We start from the raw sequence: 21,193 nt of genomic DNA on the forward strand, positions 1-21,193 counted from the left end.
TGCTGCCTTGACACATTATCACAAAACTATCAGCTTGGAATAATGCCCACTTATTATCACACAGTTCTGTAGGTCAGAGGGCTCAGTGTAGCAAGGCTTAGTTGAGTCTTGCATTGCATCTCATAGGAAACAAGCTCCTTTAGGTTGTAGGCTGATTTCTATTCTTTTAGCTGTAGTACTAAGGTCCCTATTTCTCTGCCACCTGTCAGCCAGCAGTTATTCCTGTAAGTTTTGTGCACACTTTTTCATGCTGTCCACATGGTCACTCCGGCAAAGGTGGGCAGAGTCCCTCTCATGCTTCAAATCTCTCAAATTTATCCTTTTGGCACATTTCTCTGCTTTTAAGGCTTGTGTGGTTTAGATTGGGTTCACCTGGATAATCCAGAAAAGATCCCCTCATTTTTAAGACTCTTTAACCTTAATTATATCTTCAATGTATCTTTGCCATATAATATAACATTTGCAGGTTCCAGATATTTGCACATCTGCAGGGGGCCATTCTGCCTACCAGAAAAATTAAAAGCTATTACTCTTTATTTCCAGAGCATATTATATTTCTAAAAAACACTGTCTGATTTCAGTTAAATGATCTTGGCAACACCTGCCATCTAATAGGCTTGGAATATAATCTCTCAGAGTAGTTGTTTATGACATTTAGCAGACACTGATCTGCCTCAAATATGTGCTTACTTGTTTTGGATTCTCTCCTAACATGAGTGACAAGTGTTTCTCCCCATCCCTGTTATGGTTCTCAGTAGTGGGATCTATTTTCTACATTACCAAATAGGAAAAAAAAAAAAGTGGTGTTTATTGATAACTATGCTTCATTAAACCTAAATATTTTTCTGTACATATTATTTGGGGCGATGGTCAGGAAAGGAATTAGAAATAGATTTTACTACATTTCCTGGTAGTAATGTGAGCAAACGTGGGTGCTAAATCATCTGTTGTCATTGGTAGGATTTAGCTGATAGCAGATACTCGGGTTTCCTGATGAGAGAACTTTCCTGTCACTGAGGACGGACGTGTTGCTCCCAGGAAGGAGTTAAGCTTCTCCTGATATGGGGGCTAAAGATAGCTGCAATTGCTGTGAGTGAACCCAAAGAACCCAGAGACAAAAGCCTAAACCCTGAAGAGCTGATCCTTGTATCCATGTTTTATTACTGGTCATATTTTTTGCCCTAATTATTCCCAATATTTATTTCCTTTAAGTCTAGAAAGACACAATGGGGAAAAGTGAAATCACACATTATTATTATAAAATCCTTGTTCTTCAGGCTGCTTTTCTCTTCTTTCTCTCTGGCTCACTTCTCCTTTAGCTATTTCACTGCTAATTAGGATTGCTAACAAGAATGAACAGAAGTAAGGAAGTGAAATACACAGGTACATCTGACCCTAATTACTAGCCCTAGTGTGGGGTTTGGGGAATGAGAAAGTGAAAACCAGTGACCAGAATGTTGGACTCTTTAGTCATCCTTGCTGGTCTCCAGAATGCCTGTGACAGTCATGGATAACTGAGTGGCCCCATTCTCAACCTATGGATGATCTTTAATACAAACATCTGGGAATAATTAGAATCCAAATTATTTTTTTAAATGATGAAGCTGGACCCAGAAACATTAGCTATCTGGTGCATAGCTACACAACATGAGTACCATGTAAATTTTCTTATACAATGTCTAGAAAGTTGACCCTATTTTTTTTCCTGGATATATTTGGAGAAGTCCAAGCCAGAATTACTGAGTTACAGTTACATTGGTCAGTATGAATAAGCTAAGACCAGAATGAAAATCTATACTCTCTCATACATTGCTTCCCACTAGCTTATGTCTTTCTAGCTGTGGAACAGTTCTAGAGAAAGTGGCAATGCTGTACTGGAATGGTTAGATGTGGTGAAAAGCACCTGATGTGTCATCACCTGCATTTTCACATGCTATTAGCGTGTCATGATGCCTTGTTTTCTACTAATAAATCACTATAAGCTTGAGGCCTTTGTCTTGACAACCTTATTTTCTCTCATCCCAAGAACATTCCACAGTCCTGGTGATAGATGACCAGACCTCATCTTTGCTTGAATTCCTGTGTAAAGAATTTTTCTTCATTTGAAAAGCTTTTTCCCTTTGAAATTCAGCCAAAATTTAATGAGAAAACTTATCCATTATGCAGTCTTACTCTTAAAGCTAATATGAGTCTCCAGTTATGGAAATCTTGTACGTACTATCTGCCTTAAGTTAGGAATAATTTAGAAATCGAATAAGAAATCCCTTTCATTGACATTTTGAAGATTAAATCTGATGCCTCTTGAACTTTGTTATAGCCTCATGAATATTGTAAGGCTTCAAAACTTGGCTGTGGTTTTAAAACTCATCCAAGAAGGTCTTAATGGTGTTAAAACTCGTGTTTATGTAATATCCCTTCTTTCAACTGGTTTAAAGCACCTAGAACCTTGTTTGGGTCTATCTCCATGACATACGTATAAGTTGTTAAGTAGAAGGCCTCATTATCTCCACTTCATAAGGAGGATCCCTAAGGTCAAGAAAGTGACAGAAAACTAACAAAGTACACATAATTCTCTAGTAGATACTTCCAGGCTCTGAATCCCTCTCTGGGAAAGTTGTTTTCACTACTGAGTTTCCTCTTATTTGAAATACATTGTGTTAGCTGTGTATTCAACCCTCAACTTCTGCTTCAGCCTGGTGCCTAGCTTCTGCAGTCCACTTCTCTTCATTTGCCCACCGACCTGATTTCTATCAATAAACTTCTTACTCTAAGCCCTGGAACATCACTATTACTCTTTACTCTTAAAGTGCATGAGATTCTCCCAGCATGCTTTGGGCCTCACAATGGAGGTGCTCTTTTTAGTGGATCTATGATGAAAGCCAGGAATCTGCATATCAGTCCAAAGCTGATAGTAGTTGAGAAAAGTGCCTCATAATCAATCCTGATGTGGAATGGAAAAGTTGGAAAGATTTTTAGAATCTTGAGTTTATTAACTATGGTCTAGTGGATTCCAAGCCACCTATCCTAACTAGTTTGAGTTCCTGAGAGGCAAAGCATGAAGCAGAGATTCTTTTGCTAATGATTTACTGAGTTGTATTCTCAAGAGAAGGAAAGGGCTGGAATCAGCATAGGGCTGGGGGATAAGCTATCAATTTCCCAGCTGGAGAGAAGTTTCAGTTTGATCCCATAAGTATGCCCTGGAATACAGATTGACCACAGAATTAACAAGGGGGAGGGCAGTTTTTGAACTTTAGAGTCAGTCAGTCATTTGGCTGAGTTCTTCTAGTGGGCAGAGGAAGTGGTGGGGAGTGCGGCCTTCCTGATGAGGCATTTCCAAGTTCTTTGAGAGTAATTCTTCATAGAGGGAGATAGCTGGAGGGTGATATCAGCATATCAGGGCTATGAGTATTCTGGCTGGGAAATGTGATCTAGGTCTGGCACCAATAGTATCTGCTACATCTCTCAACTCAACAAGAATCACCTTTACTCCCCCTAGTCTTGAATTCCCAGCTTTATCATTTGCCCAATCCATTACTTAACTCTCCATATTTCTGTGTTTGAGTACCTTCCCTAGAAGTTCCTTGACCATAGTTCCTTAAAAACTTGTTCTGCCCTGGAGCCTTCCCTGGAGCCTATCCATTAAAAGAGTACCATCTTGGGGTGCCTGGGTGGCTCAGTCAGTTAAGCTTCTCACTCTTCATTTCAGATCAAGTCATGATCTCATGGGTGTGGGATTGAGCCCTGTGTTGGGCTCCACACTGGTCATAGAGCCTGCTTAAGATTCTCTCTCTCCCTCTTCCTTTGCCCCTCCCCTGTTCATGCTCTCATGATCTCTCTCTCAAAAAATCAATCAATCAATCAATCAATAAACAGGGTACCATCTCTGGCCACTGTTGGTTTTCAGATGTCTACATGGCTCTTCCATGACTTTTTGTTTCCACAATCCCAACATGCGTTCTCCCTTTCCTGCTTAATTTATTTAGCTAACCCTCTCCCTAGTTCCAGGAAGAACTTTGACATTTCAGAACTCTAGGGGTGCCATTATCATTGCATTCTCTGAGAATACCTTCCAGAGCTGTGTGATATAGCAACCCAGGCAATACTCCTTGTGTACAGCCTTCTGCCTCCAAACTAGCCTTCTGCAGCAGAATGTGACAGCCCTCTTCCCAGTCTTGCCCTCTCCAAGTCTCTCATTTCCCAGGTTCTGCCTGGGTATTAGAAAAGCTAGGAATACTTTTACTTCGCTATGCCTGTTACCTTCTGCCATGTTTCCTCCTCTAATAAGAATTTACAAAAGGTTGTAAAATCATAAGAAGCCATCAAATGTTATTGTACACTCCATTATATGGCAAACTAATAATGAAATTGAACACTTCAATAAAATAACTTCACTTGGTAGAGATATTGCTAAAAGGTTCATAAGACAAAGAAAATAAAGGAGCTAAACTAAATGTGGAACGTCAAAGACAGAGATATTAAGCTAGCTTCCCAGATCCTGGAATTACTGCCTGCACATCAGTTGGACTTTTCACAGAACTTGGGGTCTGTGTGCTATGGCAGAAATTCAGAAAGCACTGCTTCCAAAAACTTTCCTGCCAAGAAATTCATGTTCTAAAGATAGAGCATAGTGATTGGTAAATCAGACTTATATTTTTTTATTTATTTACAACAACACTCACAAGAGTGAAACAATTATGATTGTTTAAACATACTAAATATTATTTAATTTAAAAATAATGAAGCAACTGACAGGAACACAAAATTCACAATAAAGAGAAAGGTTTAGGGGCACCTGGGTGACTCAGTCGGTTAAGCGGCCGACTTCGGCTCAGGTCATGATCTCACGGTCCGTGAGTTCGAGCCCCGCATCGGGCTCTGTGCTGACGGCTCGGAGCCTGGAGCCTGTTTCAGATTCTGTGTCTCCCTCTCTCTGACCCTCCCCCGTTCATGCTCTGTCTCTCTCTGTCTCAAAAATAAATAAACGTTAAAAAAAAATAAAGAGAAAGGTTTACTGTAGTAACCAAAGTAAACTAAAAGTATAATTTCCATCTATCAAAGTGGCAAATATTTTACAAAATGGTAGTATGTACTGTTGGTCAGGATATGGTAAAATGCACATTCAAATATGCAGCTGGTGGTAGAATAAACGGTAGAGCTTTTTAAAAACTTTTTATAAGTTTATTTATTTATTTTTGAGAGAGCGAGAGAACAAGCCGGGGAAGGGTTGAGAAAGAGGGAGAGACAGGATTCCAAACAGACTCCGTACTGTCAGAGCAGAGCCCGAACTGGGGCTTGAACCCACAAACCGTGAGACCATGACCTGAGCTGAAATCAAGAATTGGATGCTTAGCCAACTGAGCCACCCAGGCACCCCAAGTTTTTTTGAAGAGCTATTTTTTTCACTATGCATCAAGAGTCTAAAGAAACAACCTGAGTGAGCAATTTTATTGCAAAAGATTTGTACGAAGAAAATGATCAAATATACAATGAAACAAATCTGTGTGTACAAATAGGAGAAATAAAACTTTTTCATATTCCATATTCATAACGACAACAGATAAATGTTTTTATATATATATGTTAAACAGTTCCAGATTCACAGCAAAATTAGTTAATCAAGGCAGAGCCTCTCTTAGTATCAACACCCCCCACCAGCAGAGTGGTACATTTGTTATGATTTATGAACCTACACTGACCTGTTATTATGATCCAAAGTCTGTAGTTTACGTTATAACTCACTCTTGGTGTTGTATATTCTATGGGTTTGGACAAACGTATAATGACCCATATCCTCCATTATAGTATCACATAGAGTGTTTTTACTGCCCTCAAAATTCTCTATGCTCTGTTTATTCATCCCACCCCATCCACCTCAGCCCCTGGCAACTACTGACCTTTTTACTGATCCCATCGTTTTGCCTTTTCCGGAATGGCACTTAGTTAGTATCACTTAGTTGGAATCACATAGTATGTAGCCTTTTTATATAAGCTTCCTTCACTTAGTAATTTAAGTGACCTCCATGTCTCTTCATGTGTTAATAGTTATTTTCTTTCACCACTGAATAATATACCTTTGTCTAGGTGCACCAAAATTTCTTTATCCAATTGCTGGTACATGTTTACCATGGAAGAAAATGGCCTCATTTTACTGGGCTCTGTCAGGTATGGTGTAAGTTGACTTTTTCAATGGTGATATAATCCAAGTCAAAGTTTGGAGGTTTGGAGAACAGGAAAATTTGGGTTGAATGGACATGGAAAAGATGGAGTAGGGTTGAAATGACTTGGGTCTAATAAGCTCAGATTTAACAAGGCTTTTATGTGGCTTAGCCCAGGCTGTATAATTCTGAATTCGATTTGAAGTCCAAGACCCAACTAACTAGAGGAAAATACTAACTTTGTTTTGTTTGCCTGCTTAGCTTATCTATCTTTCTCAGGACCCTCATGTGCGTCACTGAGTTAGAATAAGACTCATGGGCTTGTGCATGTTTAAATAGTCACAAGAGCTGGACAACCATCTAGCAGATAAGTTTTAAAAAGGAGTGATAGTTCCAGAAAGAAGCCTGAGACTTCAGTACTGAAAGCCTGTTGGGACTTCTTTGCCTTATTGCTTCATCTAAAACTCTTTGACTAGCTGTTTAAAGTTCAATAAATAACAACTAGTGTTATTGGTATCTTTATTAGCCACGTTAATAAAGGCTTAGGTTTTTAGTGTTTCCTCCACACTGTGTATTTGTACCTCTGTAAATATTGCTATGCAGGAAGCCCCTTCCTTTTTCTCCTTTTTTAACTCTTACACCTGCTTAATGACAGTCTTATGTGCAACCTCCTGCATGAAGCCTCCCTGGAATTTTACAATGATTGATTAAATCCTTGTCCTTAGAGTTGGGTCTGCACAATTGGACTCTTTAAAATATACAAGCAGCACAGAATTCAACATATGGAATGTGCACCATGGATGGCTGAGTGATTTTCAGAATGAGAATGCAGTCACCACAGTATTAAATTCTTATTTGGTTAAATGAATACATAATCTTGAATTATCATGAAAATTTTATTTTAAAAGATATTAAAAATTCCTATTATTCCACGTCCTGACATCTTTATTCGCTCAGACAATCGAATGGATATGAGCCTTGAACAATTCATTTCCAACAACAGTCAGTTCACAAGCTTAAAATGGAACATAATTTTGGTTCTATCTTTCAAGAGATTTGAAGAACTTTCTCACTTACTGCTTCAGACTGAAATAATTGCCTAAACTTCCCAACATTCATTTATACACAGCTTCTTATATTATTTTTACAGATATTCAGAGCTCCTAATTTGACTAATGTATTAAATAAACACTTCATTCATATTATATTTATGTTAGTTTTTATTCAATAATCTCAAGTAATAGCTTATAGTCATCACATCAAGTTTCATTTTGAATGTTATCAAATGTATTCTAGTCATCATCAATAATAATCAAGCCTCAGTTGGACCATGATCCTACTCCTGAGCTGTCAGTCATTCACTATGAGAAATAGTGAGATAAGGTAGAAGAGAATTATCCAAATAACTCTTATTACTGCATGGAAACAAGCAAGGTGTCTTCCATTGTAGATGGAGTTTATTCTGACAATACGATGGTGGCTTTGCAATTGACAGTAGAAATAGGAGATGCGTTGTGGTGGATGGATTTCTGGCAGCACAATGGCCCCCAGCTATCCTTACTCTTTGCATACAAACTGATCTGTGACTTCATCACATTCAAAGAAGCCAGGGGCAATGGAAATTCACCAATAAACCACAGTATCCCTTGTACACAAAACAAGCTTTTTCTCCTGGTCTAATCTAACTTGAAAAAAATACATTTTTATGCTGTTCCAGTCTACATGAGCAGTTGTAGATATACCTGGTGATTCTGATTCAGCAGTTGCAGAGGAAAAAGAAATCACTGCTGCCTTCACTTTATAGTTCTGAGATCTTTCAGGGGGCACAACTGAAAAATCAATGCCAAATGTTCTTAGAGAAGATGCTTTTAATGGGTTTCCTGTTGACCTCACCACTAGAAGCAGCTGTCATATTTGATCAATGTGGCAGTGTCATGCTGATCAATCTCTTCCCTGGTTTATCCTTCCCAAATATTTCTGAGCATATACAGGGTGAATGTATAAGCCTTGGTTCCAGTGCTCATTTCTCACCAAAGTAATCCCTACATCGGCTTTCTTATCCCTTGTTAAGGATGGAATTAATCTCCACTTCTGCCTTTTTGTTTCTAGCTATGAAAGAAATCAGCAAAGGGGGACTAATGCCATATTTTTAATCTCACCCAGAGTACTGTGACAACACAGTGAGCCTTGGGTTAAGGAAAAGAAGGCTTCCTCTTTTTATGCCGAGTTCATTTGAAGAATATTGCAGAATATCAGGCCTCAAAAAAGTACAATACTTTGAATGCACTCATGTAGCTATTTAACCCAATGGATGTGCAAGAACATACAAGGGGATATGTGTGCGTGCATGTGCACACACACACACACACACACACAAATACACACACAGTGAGAAAGAGTTCTACTATCGCTCAATTTTACACCTAAATCCTGGATTATTGTCAAATTACATGAGCTTCAGTATAAATCTAGTATTTCAGCCTAGACTTCTCCTACCTTTATGATGAGGTTCAGGTATCCATTGCTCATTACTTCAATCTAGCCTTGGTAATGACTAATGCTGTCCATTATTTCTGCTATCTCAATTTTGAACCTTAGTGGTTAGTGTGCTCCTCCTTGTCTCTAGATTTGGACACCTTTTTATATGGTTTTGAGAATCAAATAGATTCATTAAGGGGTGGTGAGGCATATATACCTCATCTCAATTCCAAGTCCTAATTGAAAATAATTGGCTTTGTTACACAAGAAAAAGTCCACTTTGTTACACAAGAAAAATGAGCAAGGAATAAGTATAGACAAAGAATCATCTTGACCACATTTGTGTTTGTTTAATATACCCTTATCTAAGAATAACTAGAAGTCATGAGGGAAAAATCTTGATATGTTGCCCAATTACTTCAGTAGAACTGAATCCCATGATTGAGGCATCATCCAAAACTGGTGTAGCACCTGGCATCCTAGAAAGCAAAATTCCCATAAAGCACTAAAAAAGTCCCACAGTCAACAGAAATACTGGCCCAGCAGTGCTACATTCCATATGTTCCTCCAATGCATTTTTGATGAGTGTGTTTTGATAAGCTTGAGCAAGGTCAGTTTGCAAACACCTGACCTCAGTAGTCTAGGTTAGCAGTCTAGGTTAACTACAGGCACAGAGCATGCATGCTGCTTGAGAGAGTTCGTTGTGGTACAGTAGAGCTTCCTCTAAGTTTGTTCGTATCCTGTGACTTCCAAACTGTTGTTACCAACCAAGATGATATGCCTGCTTCAAGAGCCACTTGTTTAATTAGATTTTTAAGTTAACCTCTATGGCTAAGTACACTGCCAGCTAAGTGCATGGACAACAATTGTGTCCAGAAGGATTGACCCTGGAATAGTCTGGGAACTCAGATAAAACCTTGGGAAATTAGTTAATAGTTTCTTGTGACTAGGTCAGTCTGAAGGTCATAGAATCTAGAATCTTGATTTTTAGTGGTGTGTTTCTTATCAAACAATTTTTGTCTGTTGTCTTTAACTTTATGTAGTAAATGCATGGAACATCTATATGAAAGGGCCTTGCAAAACATTCTGCCTCTATATCAACATGTTCCATGTGAAATAAATCACGGTGACCTCACTGTGTGATGAAATATGTGGAAGTTCTCTTTATAGATTACATAATCTACAGTCAAGGGCAAATTTTATTTTGCACACACAAGCATTTATCAATGTGGTGGCAATGCCACATCTTTCCATGAGCCTGCTGAGTACAATATCCCTCTTGGATTACATCGAAGCAAGAGACAGAGAAACCTAACACTTAAGAGCAAGAACGCTGGAATCATACCAGTTGAGTGTCAGGCTAGTCACCACCATTATCCAGCTGTATGATCTTGGACAAGTCATTCGACCCACCAGTGCCTGGATTTTCTGTTAGTAAGCTGGACATAGTAATATCACCAATTTCATAAGTCATTGTGAGATGGATAAGATAATATATAGAGAGCACCTGATTAAGTTCCTGTCACATAGCAAGCATTTGATCATGTTATCTCTTTGTATCTGGTGCCAGATCAGGTTTGGTGCTAATTCTTGCACATTTTTAAAAACAAATAAAATTTGTAGTTTAGAAAAGTTTTGAAGAAAAGTTGAGAATTTATATCAGGGAGTTCTTATACACACTGCATTCAGTTTCTACTGTTGTGAAATTTCATAGCACTATGTTACTTTTGCCCAAATTAATGAGCCAACATTGGCACAGTATTATTAACTAAACTCCGTATTTTTTCATATTTCACCAGTTTTCTTTTTTTTGCTCCAACATCCCATCCAGGATATAACATTATATTCTTTTATCTTGTCTCCTTAGACTCCTCTCAGTTGTGACAATTATTGAAGATCTCTCGTTTTCGATGACCTTGACAGTTTTTAGTTCTAGTCAGGTATTTTGTAGAGTGTTCCTAAAGCTGAGTTTGGTTGATGTATTTCTCATAGTCAGACTGGAATTATGAGTTTGGGGAGGAAGACCACAGAGGTGATGTGTCTTTCTTCATACAACATAATAAGAAGTAAACCTTACGCGGGGGTGGGGGGTGCCTGGGTGACTCAGTTGGTTAAGCATCCAACTTTGGCTCAGGTCATGATCTCACGGTTCATGTGTTTGACCCCCATGTCAGGCTCTGTGCTAACATATCAGAGTCTACAGACTGCTTCAGATTCTGTGTCTCCCTTTCTCTCTGCCTGCCCCCCCCCACTCTGTCTTTCTCTCTCAAAAATAAATATTAAAAAAAAATTACACTCTATCTATCAATTTATTACCAACGATGTTAACATTGATCATCTGGTTAAGGAAGTGTTTACCACGTCTCTCTTTTTATACCCCTTTTAATGCTGTACTCTTTGAAACCAATTCATTAAGTGTACACCACACTTAAAAGATGTGAAATTATTCTCCACCTTCTTGAGGGCAGGGTATAAATTTTTTAGAATTCTTCTCCCCCATTTATTTTTTTAAATTTAATAATTTATGTATATGAGCATGGACTTCTTTTTTTAATGTTTATTTATTTTTGAGAGAGAGAGAGAGAGAACACAAGTGGGGAGGGGCAGAAAGAGAGGGAGACAGAATCTAAAGCAGGCTCCAGGCTCTGAGCTGTCAGCACAGAGCCCAATGTGGGGCCTGAACTCAACTATGAGATCTTGACCTGAGCTGAAGTCGGAGGCTCTACTGACTGAGCCACCCAGAAGCCCAGAGCACAGACTTCTGAGTATATTTTATACTTTGGGTTATAATTCAATACTATATTATTTATTTTGTTGCTTAAATGGTTTAGCTCTGGGAAAGACATTTGGGTGGTCTTTCAGTTGGCTCTAGTATCCCTCTGACATATATATGTCTTATTTTGTTTTTTAACTACTTCCTTACTTTACGGTACTACAATATGCTCTAGGCTCGTCTTGTATATTTCCTGCCGCAGTCCTACAATTGTTTATTTCTCCAAAAGAGTCCTTATTCCTTTTATTAGAGAATGGTATTAGAAACCAAGATCTGGTATTAGAAAGCAAGCACTGGGTATCTTGTTGCTATTGGGGTCTTAATGTTTCAGCCCACTGAGCTGCGAAATATATGTACACCAGTCCACACTTAAATATATATGTATAATTTTTTCTATATAAACTTATCAACATCTATATTAAGCTAAACTTAAATTCATCCTGATTCCTTCAGTATGATTCTGGTACCACATGGTTTATTTATACAGAGGCTTATCTATAACCTCTGACTCCAACTGTGATAAAATTGGCTTCTGCCATACACTTGTTTATTTGTTCAACCTTGGTACATGTACAGCTATTTCAGAATTGTTAACTTATGCTCCATGAGAAACAATTTGGCCAATGAGTATAGTGCTTATATTCCATTTCTGAATATAATTTTAATAGATTCAGATCAGCCCTGCGGCCTCTCAAGGAGGTCCTTCTTATAGAATCTATATTTGGCATTCTTGTTTCTATAAATATGCCCTTCATAACCTGAGCAGAACAGTTGACATCCAAGAAAATTTGCATAAAGTCTGTACCCTGTATTGGTTTTAGTAACAGACTCTGCTAAGAATTCTTTTCCTGTGTGCTCTCGACAACATTAATCTTAGAAACTGCTCTTCTAATTTCTGTGACACATATTGACTAAAGTCTCACTAGCCATGAGTTCTTACTGGGACCTTAAGAATTCCAAATTCAATTCTTTTAAGAAATGCTCTTGGGAGACACTACATAAAAAGCAATATGCCACTCAAGAAATCCCAATAATTGCAACTTTGGGACAGATAGTGTTGTTATCTACACAGACTGTTGTCTACTTAAAATATCAACATAAAATATCCAGTAATAGTGACCTGGGAAGGTGAACCCTGGATTAAAATCCATAGTATATTTCATTCTTAGGTGGTACAGGTAGGGTAATAAGCCTTATGACCTATATTTAAACCCCAGAGTCTGTTTAGAACATGATAGGCTTCTATTCCAGGCTCCCAACTTATCCACTTGGGATATGAATTTCAAGGAAAAGGCTGAAGAATATGAAATTCTTTAATATGTCCCAAAGTGTACATTTTTATGTATGGTATTTTGTCCATTTATAGATACTGTATTATATTAATAAGAAGTCAATTATAAAAGTAGAATTAAAATGCTAATGTCATACAATTTTATGGTTTTGTTTTTATAATAAATAAGACTCAATATTGGCTAATAGACAATGCTATGTTAGGCCCTAATTAAATAAGTCAGAGGTCAGTGGAATATTCACAAATAGCTCTTGTATTTTTGCAAAATCCACCCTAACATATTAGTTTAATCCAAACACTGCAACACAAAGCTAGAGGTACTTTATTTTTTTTTTTTAATTTTTTTTCCAATTTTTATTTTTTTAAATTTTTTTTATTAATATATGAAATTTATTGTCAAATTGGTTTCCATACAACACCCAGTGCTCATCCCAAAAGGTACCCTCCTCAATACCCATCACCCACCCTTCCCTCCCTCCCACCCCCCATCAACCCTCAGTTTGTTCTCAGTTTTTAACAGTCAAAGCTAGAGGTACTTTAAAAGGACAGACCATTGAAATGAACTCAAAACAGGCCAGAATACCATTAGATCATGGAACTCCCTTACATATGTAAAAGAAAGCATGTTTCCCATCACGCATAAAAAAAGTAGAAGTGGTGCTATGAACATAGATATGCCTTCTTCAAGTTTGATAGAGGCCGAGAGGAATAGGCAAGGATTCTGACCCAGCAGGTTGCTGAGGAGAGAGTTGGTTCCTGATGAATTTTAACCACACTCTAACTTCCCATGGTGGTTAAAGCAGCCAGCTTCTGTAACACACTTTATCTCTCTGATTACTGGCCAAATGCTTACTGCAGACCTGCAAAGATTAGTTACTCCAGGGGGAGTGGTTTATAACTCCACGACAGTGTTTTTTGCCAGATCAATAATAAAGGCAAAGGCATATGGCAAGCTGCCCTCATTTTCTCTGAACTATCCCTGTGGTCCAACTAAATGTTACTGACTGGTCCTCAGCATCACTTAAACACAGCAGCAATTGTTCTCATTTGTTTTTCATATGCACCACAATTATTTGAAATAAGAACTAGCTAAAATGCAATTGTGTTTTGGGGGAATTGAGGGCTTGATATATATTATCATTAATTTGCAGGGAGCCTACAGTTCATGTGTCATGTAAGTGGAGGGTTTCTTTCTTAACAATAGATTGTGATGGTGTATTTAGAAAAATGTCTGTACTGCTCACATATGTTAAAACCAGTGGGTTTTAAGCAATAGAAATTCAACTAATAACAACAGTGATAATAACATATGCTCGATTAAACGAAGCTTCCTTTCTTCTCTTCCATCCTACATAGGAGTTAATTTACGTTTTAATAAACTGAGCAGAAAATATTTTTTTCTGTGGTGTGAACAAACAAAACTTTTTAGGGAAAAGTGGAAAATATAGAGTCAGAGGAAACAAAAATTCACAGATCCTAGACATGAACATGAACAAGCCTGGACAGTTGTGACTCTCATCACCAGTGCTCTCTGGAAAAGGATAAAGAAAATTTAGCAGCTCAGGTCTCCGAGAAAAATTGAGGGCACGTTACTCCTTTGAGGTCATTATTTTTAAAATGACCTGATTAATCTTCCTTCAATTAATCTAACATTTGGGTCATTTAAAGGAATATGAATTTTATTTTCTTTGTTTGATATGTTATCAGTATACAATAACACAGCCCTTTCTATTTTGATCTGAATTGAGATTTTATCCAATCATGTATTGAGTATATAATGCTTTCAGATAGAGAGGCAATGCAGAGCTACAAATACCAAGAAATCTGAAGAATATTTTCTCCAGGAAAGTTATGTTTACCACTGTTTCCCAAAATGCTTCTTTGTTTTGTGATGATATAGAAGAATACTTTCTTTGTTTCTTTTTAATTTGAAGTTAATGCTGAGGGTCTATATTTGAAAAGGCAACATGACTAGATTTATGCATAGTGGTGGGGTTCTAATGAAATAGAACAGCCACAACAAAAGTACTCTATTGGAGCTAAACATTCTCTCGATCTATTTTCTTTATCTTTTCACTTTGGGCATTCAATCTGAGACAGCATTATTAAAAACTCAGAAGGGGCACCTGGGTAGCTCAGTCAGTTAAGAGTCCCACTTTGGTGGGGCACATGTATGGCTCAGTCGGTTGAGCTTCCGCCTTCGGCTCAGGTCATGATCTCCCAGTTCGTGAGTTCAAGCCCTGCGTCGGGCTCTGTGCTGACAGCTCAGAGCCTGGAGCCTGCTTCGGATTCTGGGTCCCTCTCTTGCTCTGCTCCTCCCCTGCTCATGCTCTGTCTCTGTCTCTCTCTCTCAAGAATAAATAAACATTAAAAAAAAAAAAATTTAAAACACAGAAAAAAAAATCAAGCTGATTGTTTTTGCTAACAAATGTCTCGTCTGTCATGGGACTTCTCCAGCAGTTAGATAAAGCTGATACTTGCACGCATAGTGCTATTGGGCAGGGACCAGGTCCAGCTCTGGAGGCCACTGTCTCTGTACTTAACTAGCTATGCGACCTTAAGTTTAGGACCCTGGGATTTCTGTGGAATAATGTATTTCTTTCCCAGATTTGAGTCGACTAAGAAGTAGACTCAGAAGCAAAACAGATGAGGATAAAATATGTTTTATTAATAATGTGACTGTATAACTAGAAAACTCAAAAACTTTATTAAAAATTAGAATTAATAAATTAATTTGGCAAGCTTGAAGGATACAAGACCAAAATGCAACCACCAAGAGTGTTTTTACACACTGGCAATAAATAACTTCAAAAAAACTTCCAAATTTACCGATCATTGCAGTATAATAAAAACGAAATACCTAGGTTCCGCCTACTGAAAAATTACAAAACGTTACTGGCATGAATTTAGGAAACTCTAAATAAATGGAAGCCTTCTAAATATGCTCTAAGTCATGATCTGGGCAGCAGTCACATGGGTATGGACTTCCGTGAACATTTATTGATCAGTAAAGATTTCTGTGGTTTACCATATGTGAGTTATACATACCTCAATTAATTTTTTTCTTTTTAATTTAAGAAAAAAAAAAAAAACTAACTGAAGAGCAGAAAACCCAAATGGATTAGGGGCATAGATTAGATATGTGGCCAAGATAGACTTGTCACTACTTGGTCCTGGAACTAGGACCCGTCTATCCAACTACAGGACTGCACAATGACAAGCCACATCTTCCCAAGGCCTGTGACTAACCAGAACCTTTGAGTACTGACGGGTCATTGGCTCCAAGGGAGAGAGCAAAGGGAGGAGTTGAGCATGTCCAGTTTCTTGTTCTCAGTACATCAATAAAATGAATCACTCTTCTCTTCCCATTAGGTGAGTCAAAAATCTGAGGTGATACTTAATAGGGAGTTTCTTCAACAGAAGCATTAACTGAAGGGGAAGAGAGACGTTTCTCCCCAACTGTGACTTAACTTTAGTGTTCCTATGTGTAAGCCAGTGATAATAAACTTATCTCATACAGTTGTGTAAAGAGTAAAAAAAGATGAGCTATGCGAATGGCTTTGCCAAGTACCAGTAAACGTAGAATTGGAAAAGCAAAGCATAGAAACTTCAGACGGGCAAGGGATCTTCGAAAGATAATCTGATACACTTGTGGCATTTTTTTTTTTTTTATTGGAAAACAGAGACCCAAGGAGGTCTAGACCCTTATCTAAGTTCCATGGCTTGTGGGAAATGTACTGTTAATGTGTTCTAGCAGACCCGCCTGTGGGTTCCAGGTGCTCATGTGCCTGGTGCAGAGGTCTTTCTGTTACACCGCTCTACAGAGTAGCCATCCTACCTGGCAGCAGACAGAATCGCCAACCCTTGTCCCGACCACCGTGTTTTCAGAAGCTACACAGTCAGTTGCTACCCCCGTGGAGGCCCTGTGTGCTGCCTCACTCAGGAAGCAATTTGTAGCCCTTATTGCACCGTAGCAGTAGGAACAAGATTACTGCTTAGAATCAAGACAGCTATTTGCACAATCCACTCAAGTAGTTAGACAGGTATTCTTTTGAAGGTAAATAAACACAGGCAACTACAATTATTTTCTTCCATTTAGCATATTAGAAAAGGTAATGATTTAATGATACCCTAGTGGTCTGTAACAGTTAGCACACAGCAGAAAAAATGAATCATAAAATCCCCTTCTCACTAAAAACTCTGAGACTAGTGTTATGAAAAGGGACTAAACCCCAGGGAACCACCGTGTTTTCACCTTCCCACCAAGTGACAATATTATTAGTTTGGATTCTCTATTCACTGGTCGTGAAAATATAGGATTTGGGGGAAACGGGAAAACCTGTTACATATTCTGTTTGTTCAGTGATAGATCCTTGCAACATTACCTGAGACAGTTGCTATGGCAAAGAAAATGGTCCTGTAAAGGCCAATTTTCGGACTCTAATGTTGCACCTTCCCAAATGCTAGTTCATACTGAGCTGGGGTAGTAGCTGGAGAGAGAGTTCTTCCTGATGGTGGTCCCTCCTTCATGCGCAGAGCCAGTGGACTTTCAGGGTACGGAAGTGCATGTGCTTGCTTCAGATTCACACAAAACACACAAGCTGTTGGTGTTTATTTTGGAAAGGGGTGTGAATTACAAACATTTCCTGAAAACATGTGCCTACTAGCCTCCCGGCTCTCTGTATGATAAATATTACCAGGATGGGCTTCTTCGTTATAGATTGCCGTTAGAAGATTATGTGTCAGGACTTCTAGTCAGAGAGATAGCTGTGCACATCTAGAAGGATCCTAAGGAGAAGCCTCAAACCAGCTTGACAATGATACTGGTGCACAGCAGATGCCCTCTCCTCAGCCACCAGAAAAGTGCCTTTTCTGCAGATTTTTGTATCTGCAACCACATTGCCACAGAGTGTAACAGAAAGAACAAGGATCAGGAGGGCATGTGGATACCTCTGCTCTTTCCTCACTTGTAAATGGTGAGATTAATGTCTATTTGGCGGGATTATCATGAACTCGTTATTTGAGCACTTATAAACAATCCAATAAATAGCAGCTAGTATTAAGGTGTATATTTCCCATTAACATTAGATAAATTTAAAATTAGTTAAAACTGACAATAGTCTACTGATTTTTTATTATATAGTATGTATATATACATGTATTTTATATATGTAATACATTACCCATAATAACATCAGTGAATAGCTACAGTTAGAGGCTAGCATGGCTCAAGAAATGTGTCACTGTTTGACCAGTCTGTCTTGTTTGCACCGGTGCCAGAATAATATTGCTTCACTCTCAAAAGTGACCCAGTTTGGACAATAACTTATATGATCACCCTAAATAAGGTTCAAAAGGAAACTACTGATTTTCAAGAAATCCAAGAACAGTTACAGCCTCAATGCTTAGATATAATATGTCCACTAGACAAACCATGGCTTAAAAAATTTGTACTAGGGACACCGACATAATTTAAAAAATATATAATAAATCTTTAATGGCAGTTACCAAACAAAAACAACAAACTCAGTGGTCATAAGGCTTGCACCTGATAAGAGAATTTTCCATGAAGAACACCAGGGGTTTATTCTCATATTTTTCTGTACTTTGCTCCTGGGTTGACTTTAATAACTGCCACTTGAAGCAGGTGGTTTTAGTATTAACTAAGACCCTTTAAGTGGCTGCTGCAGTGAAGGTTAATTTTGCCTCTCAGTTTTTGTCTGTTTTTTTTTTCTTTCTTTCTTCACTTCCTGGTAACATATCTAATTCTAGTAGCTTTAACATATAGCTCTAGCACTTGGAAGTTTCAAACAGTGTTTAAAGCCTTGTTTAAAACTCACCAGACAGAGACACCTAGGTGGCTCAGTAGGTGAAGCATCCAAATTTGGCTCAGATCGTGATCTCATGGTTTATGAGTTCAAGCCCCATGTCAGGCTCTGTGCAGACAGCTCAGAGCCTGGAGCCTACTTTGGATTCTGTGTCTCCCTCTCTCTCTGCCTCTCCCCCACTCATACTCTGTCTGTCTCTACCAAAAATAAACATATAAATAAATAAATAAATAAATAAATAAATAAATCTCACCAGACAGATGACATTAATTTATCTCCTTTATACCCTAATATAAAAGAGAAGGAAAGGAAATTGACAGTAAGAGCCAAGGGTTCTGGGTAACAAACATAAGTCACCCTGTTTTAATGACTTAGCAGTTTTTGCAAGGATGTTTGCTTTCTGCTGTACATAACTTTCTATAGTTGTTCTGTGTAGTTTGATTTCAAAGCACTTTCTGCCTGTCATACTCTTTATTTCCTCTCAGAAAATATCCTTTCAAATGAGAAAATATTACTTTAATAAATCACATTTTTAATAATTTCCTATTAAGCAACATTGGAAGATGAGGTAAAATTGAATGTTTCCCCTCTTCAGCCTGGCCCCAGTATTTTGTATCTTATGCTTAGGGTAGATACAAGTCCTGTATCTTTTTCACGTTTTCAACTATATCTAAGTAGTTAAGCTTTTTTTTTTAAGTTTATTTATTTATTTTTGAGAGAAAGAGAGAGTAGAGAGGGGTGGGGGGAGGGGAGAGAGAAAGAGAGAGAGAGAGGGAGGGAGAGAAGATCCTAAGCAGGCTCTATGCTCAGCATGGAGCATGACACGGGGCTGGATTCATGACCTGGGATCATGACCTGAGCCGAAATCAAGAGTCAGATGCTCAACCAACTGGTCCACCCAACAGTTAAGCTTTTAAAAATAACTTTTAGAAATGTCTTATTTCATCTCAAGCTCAACATCAGTATCAAGACTCTTGACCTTCTCTTATAAGCATTCCAACCTTCTTTAACTTCTCTGCTGCTCTCGGGCTGGAACTTTAGTGTCCAGTGGCCTATCTAGGCTGGAACAAAGAGGTCATCTGACTGGGGTGCAAGGGAGCTTGTGCTGTTCTCAGTCCCATCAATAGCTAAACTCACCACCTTTCCCACCTTCTGGCACCTGGAACACACACCATAGGCCTCCCACCCCCCAGAAACAATCAGTCCGGGTGGGGGAGGGGAGGAAAAGCCCACCGTAGACAAAAGCAAGTTTCTGGAACTAAATGCACCATCTCTCAATTATGCCAGTGATATGTTTCAAATCGATTTTGTTTTACAAACCTGTTATTTTTTTTTTTCAACAAATCCAGTTGGATTTGTTGGTTTCTGAATTTCTCATCCATACATAAGTCCTCAAATTTACACTTCTGATATGGAGCTCATATCTAAGTTGATACTGTTCTTGTGCAACTTGTTTGGCAATTGGGAAACTTTAGATCACTTGTTACACAGGTGAAAATGATTGTAGGGTTTTTGAAATTCACAGGTAAATGTTAAATGTTAAAAGTAAATGTCTAGTATGACTTTTCCATCAAGAAACAATTTACCTCGGTTTCCAATAATCAGCAAATCTGATTCAAATATTTCTATACTGTCAACTATATATAAGGAGATATTTATACTATCTAGTTCTTACTCTGGATTCTTGTGGCCCTAGATATAAAAAAATTAGTCGAATCATCAAAAGAAAATATTAGGGCTTAGGTAATGCGCAAACTGAGTTATTATAGATTGTGCATTGTCATAGAAGATATTAAAAATGCTTTTTCAGTACCGTGATCTAGGGAGACTTTTAATATAAGTTTCTGTGAGCCAAGAGAGAATAAGAGTTATTTTCATTGCTCCTGAAGGATTTCCTTGCAATATTTGAAAGTTCTTTATTTTCACCTGTATGGAGTTTGTGTCATATGTTATAAAACCATTATTGAATTCAGAAAATAAAATTGAATAAGCTATTTACAGCTAGAATTAGTGCTAGTCACAAGTACAAGGCTTGTACAAGTGGACTTGGCTTTTCCTTCCTCTGAGAGCCCTGAAAAGCATTTGAGAATGAAACATGCGTTCCGAGACCTCATTACTGCAACCTTGGTAGCAGTCTGTTTTTGTGTTGCAGGCAATGAAAGCTTAGAAGAAAACTACGTCCAGGACAGTAAGATGGGGTTTGTCATCAACGCCATCTACGCCATGGCTCACGGGTTACAGAACATGCACCATGCCCTCTGCCCGGGCCACGTGGGCCTCTGTGATGCCATGAAGCCCATCGACGGTAGCAAACTCCTGGACTTCCTCATCAAGTCCACATTCATTGGTGTGTCTGGAGAAGAAGTGTGGTTTGATGAGAAAGGGGATGCTCCTGGAAGGTAAAGCCATCTGTTCTGTATTGGGTTCAGATAACCGTGGGACCCTCTCCGAGTAGACAGATGGCAACTCTGGTCCCTTTGGTTCCATGGTTTCCAGGTGTCAGGAGAATAGATATGACTTAATAGATAAGAAGATAGGGCTAATCTCAGTTGGATGTTATGTCATAAAACATTGAAAACTTACTGGTAAACCCACAATCCTGTATTCTTCCAGTGGATCCCCCCTACCCAGCTATCACCCCAGCCCTTCCCTCAGGATGTGTACAAGC

General features: G+C 38.4%; 1 protein-coding gene across 5 annotated transcripts in view; it reads left to right on the plus strand.

Annotated features, from left to right (window-relative positions):
• Nucleotides 1-21,193, plus strand: part of GRM1 (glutamate metabotropic receptor 1) — a 421,006-nt gene that overhangs the window by 327,706 nt on the left and 72,107 nt on the right. For all 5 annotated transcript variants that reach the window (XM_058735553.1, XM_058735556.1, XM_058735555.1 and 2 more), the window contains exon 5: nt 20,678-20,924. In XM_058735553.1, coding sequence (XP_058591536.1) covers nt 20,678-20,924 — 247 coding nt within the window. The remainder of the gene's footprint in view (nt 1-20,677; nt 20,925-21,193) is intronic.

The sequence above is a fragment of the Neofelis nebulosa genome, chromosome 6 (assembly GCF_028018385.1).
Source record: "Neofelis nebulosa isolate mNeoNeb1 chromosome 6, mNeoNeb1.pri, whole genome shotgun sequence".
Taxonomy (NCBI): domain Eukaryota; kingdom Metazoa; phylum Chordata; class Mammalia; order Carnivora; family Felidae; genus Neofelis; species Neofelis nebulosa.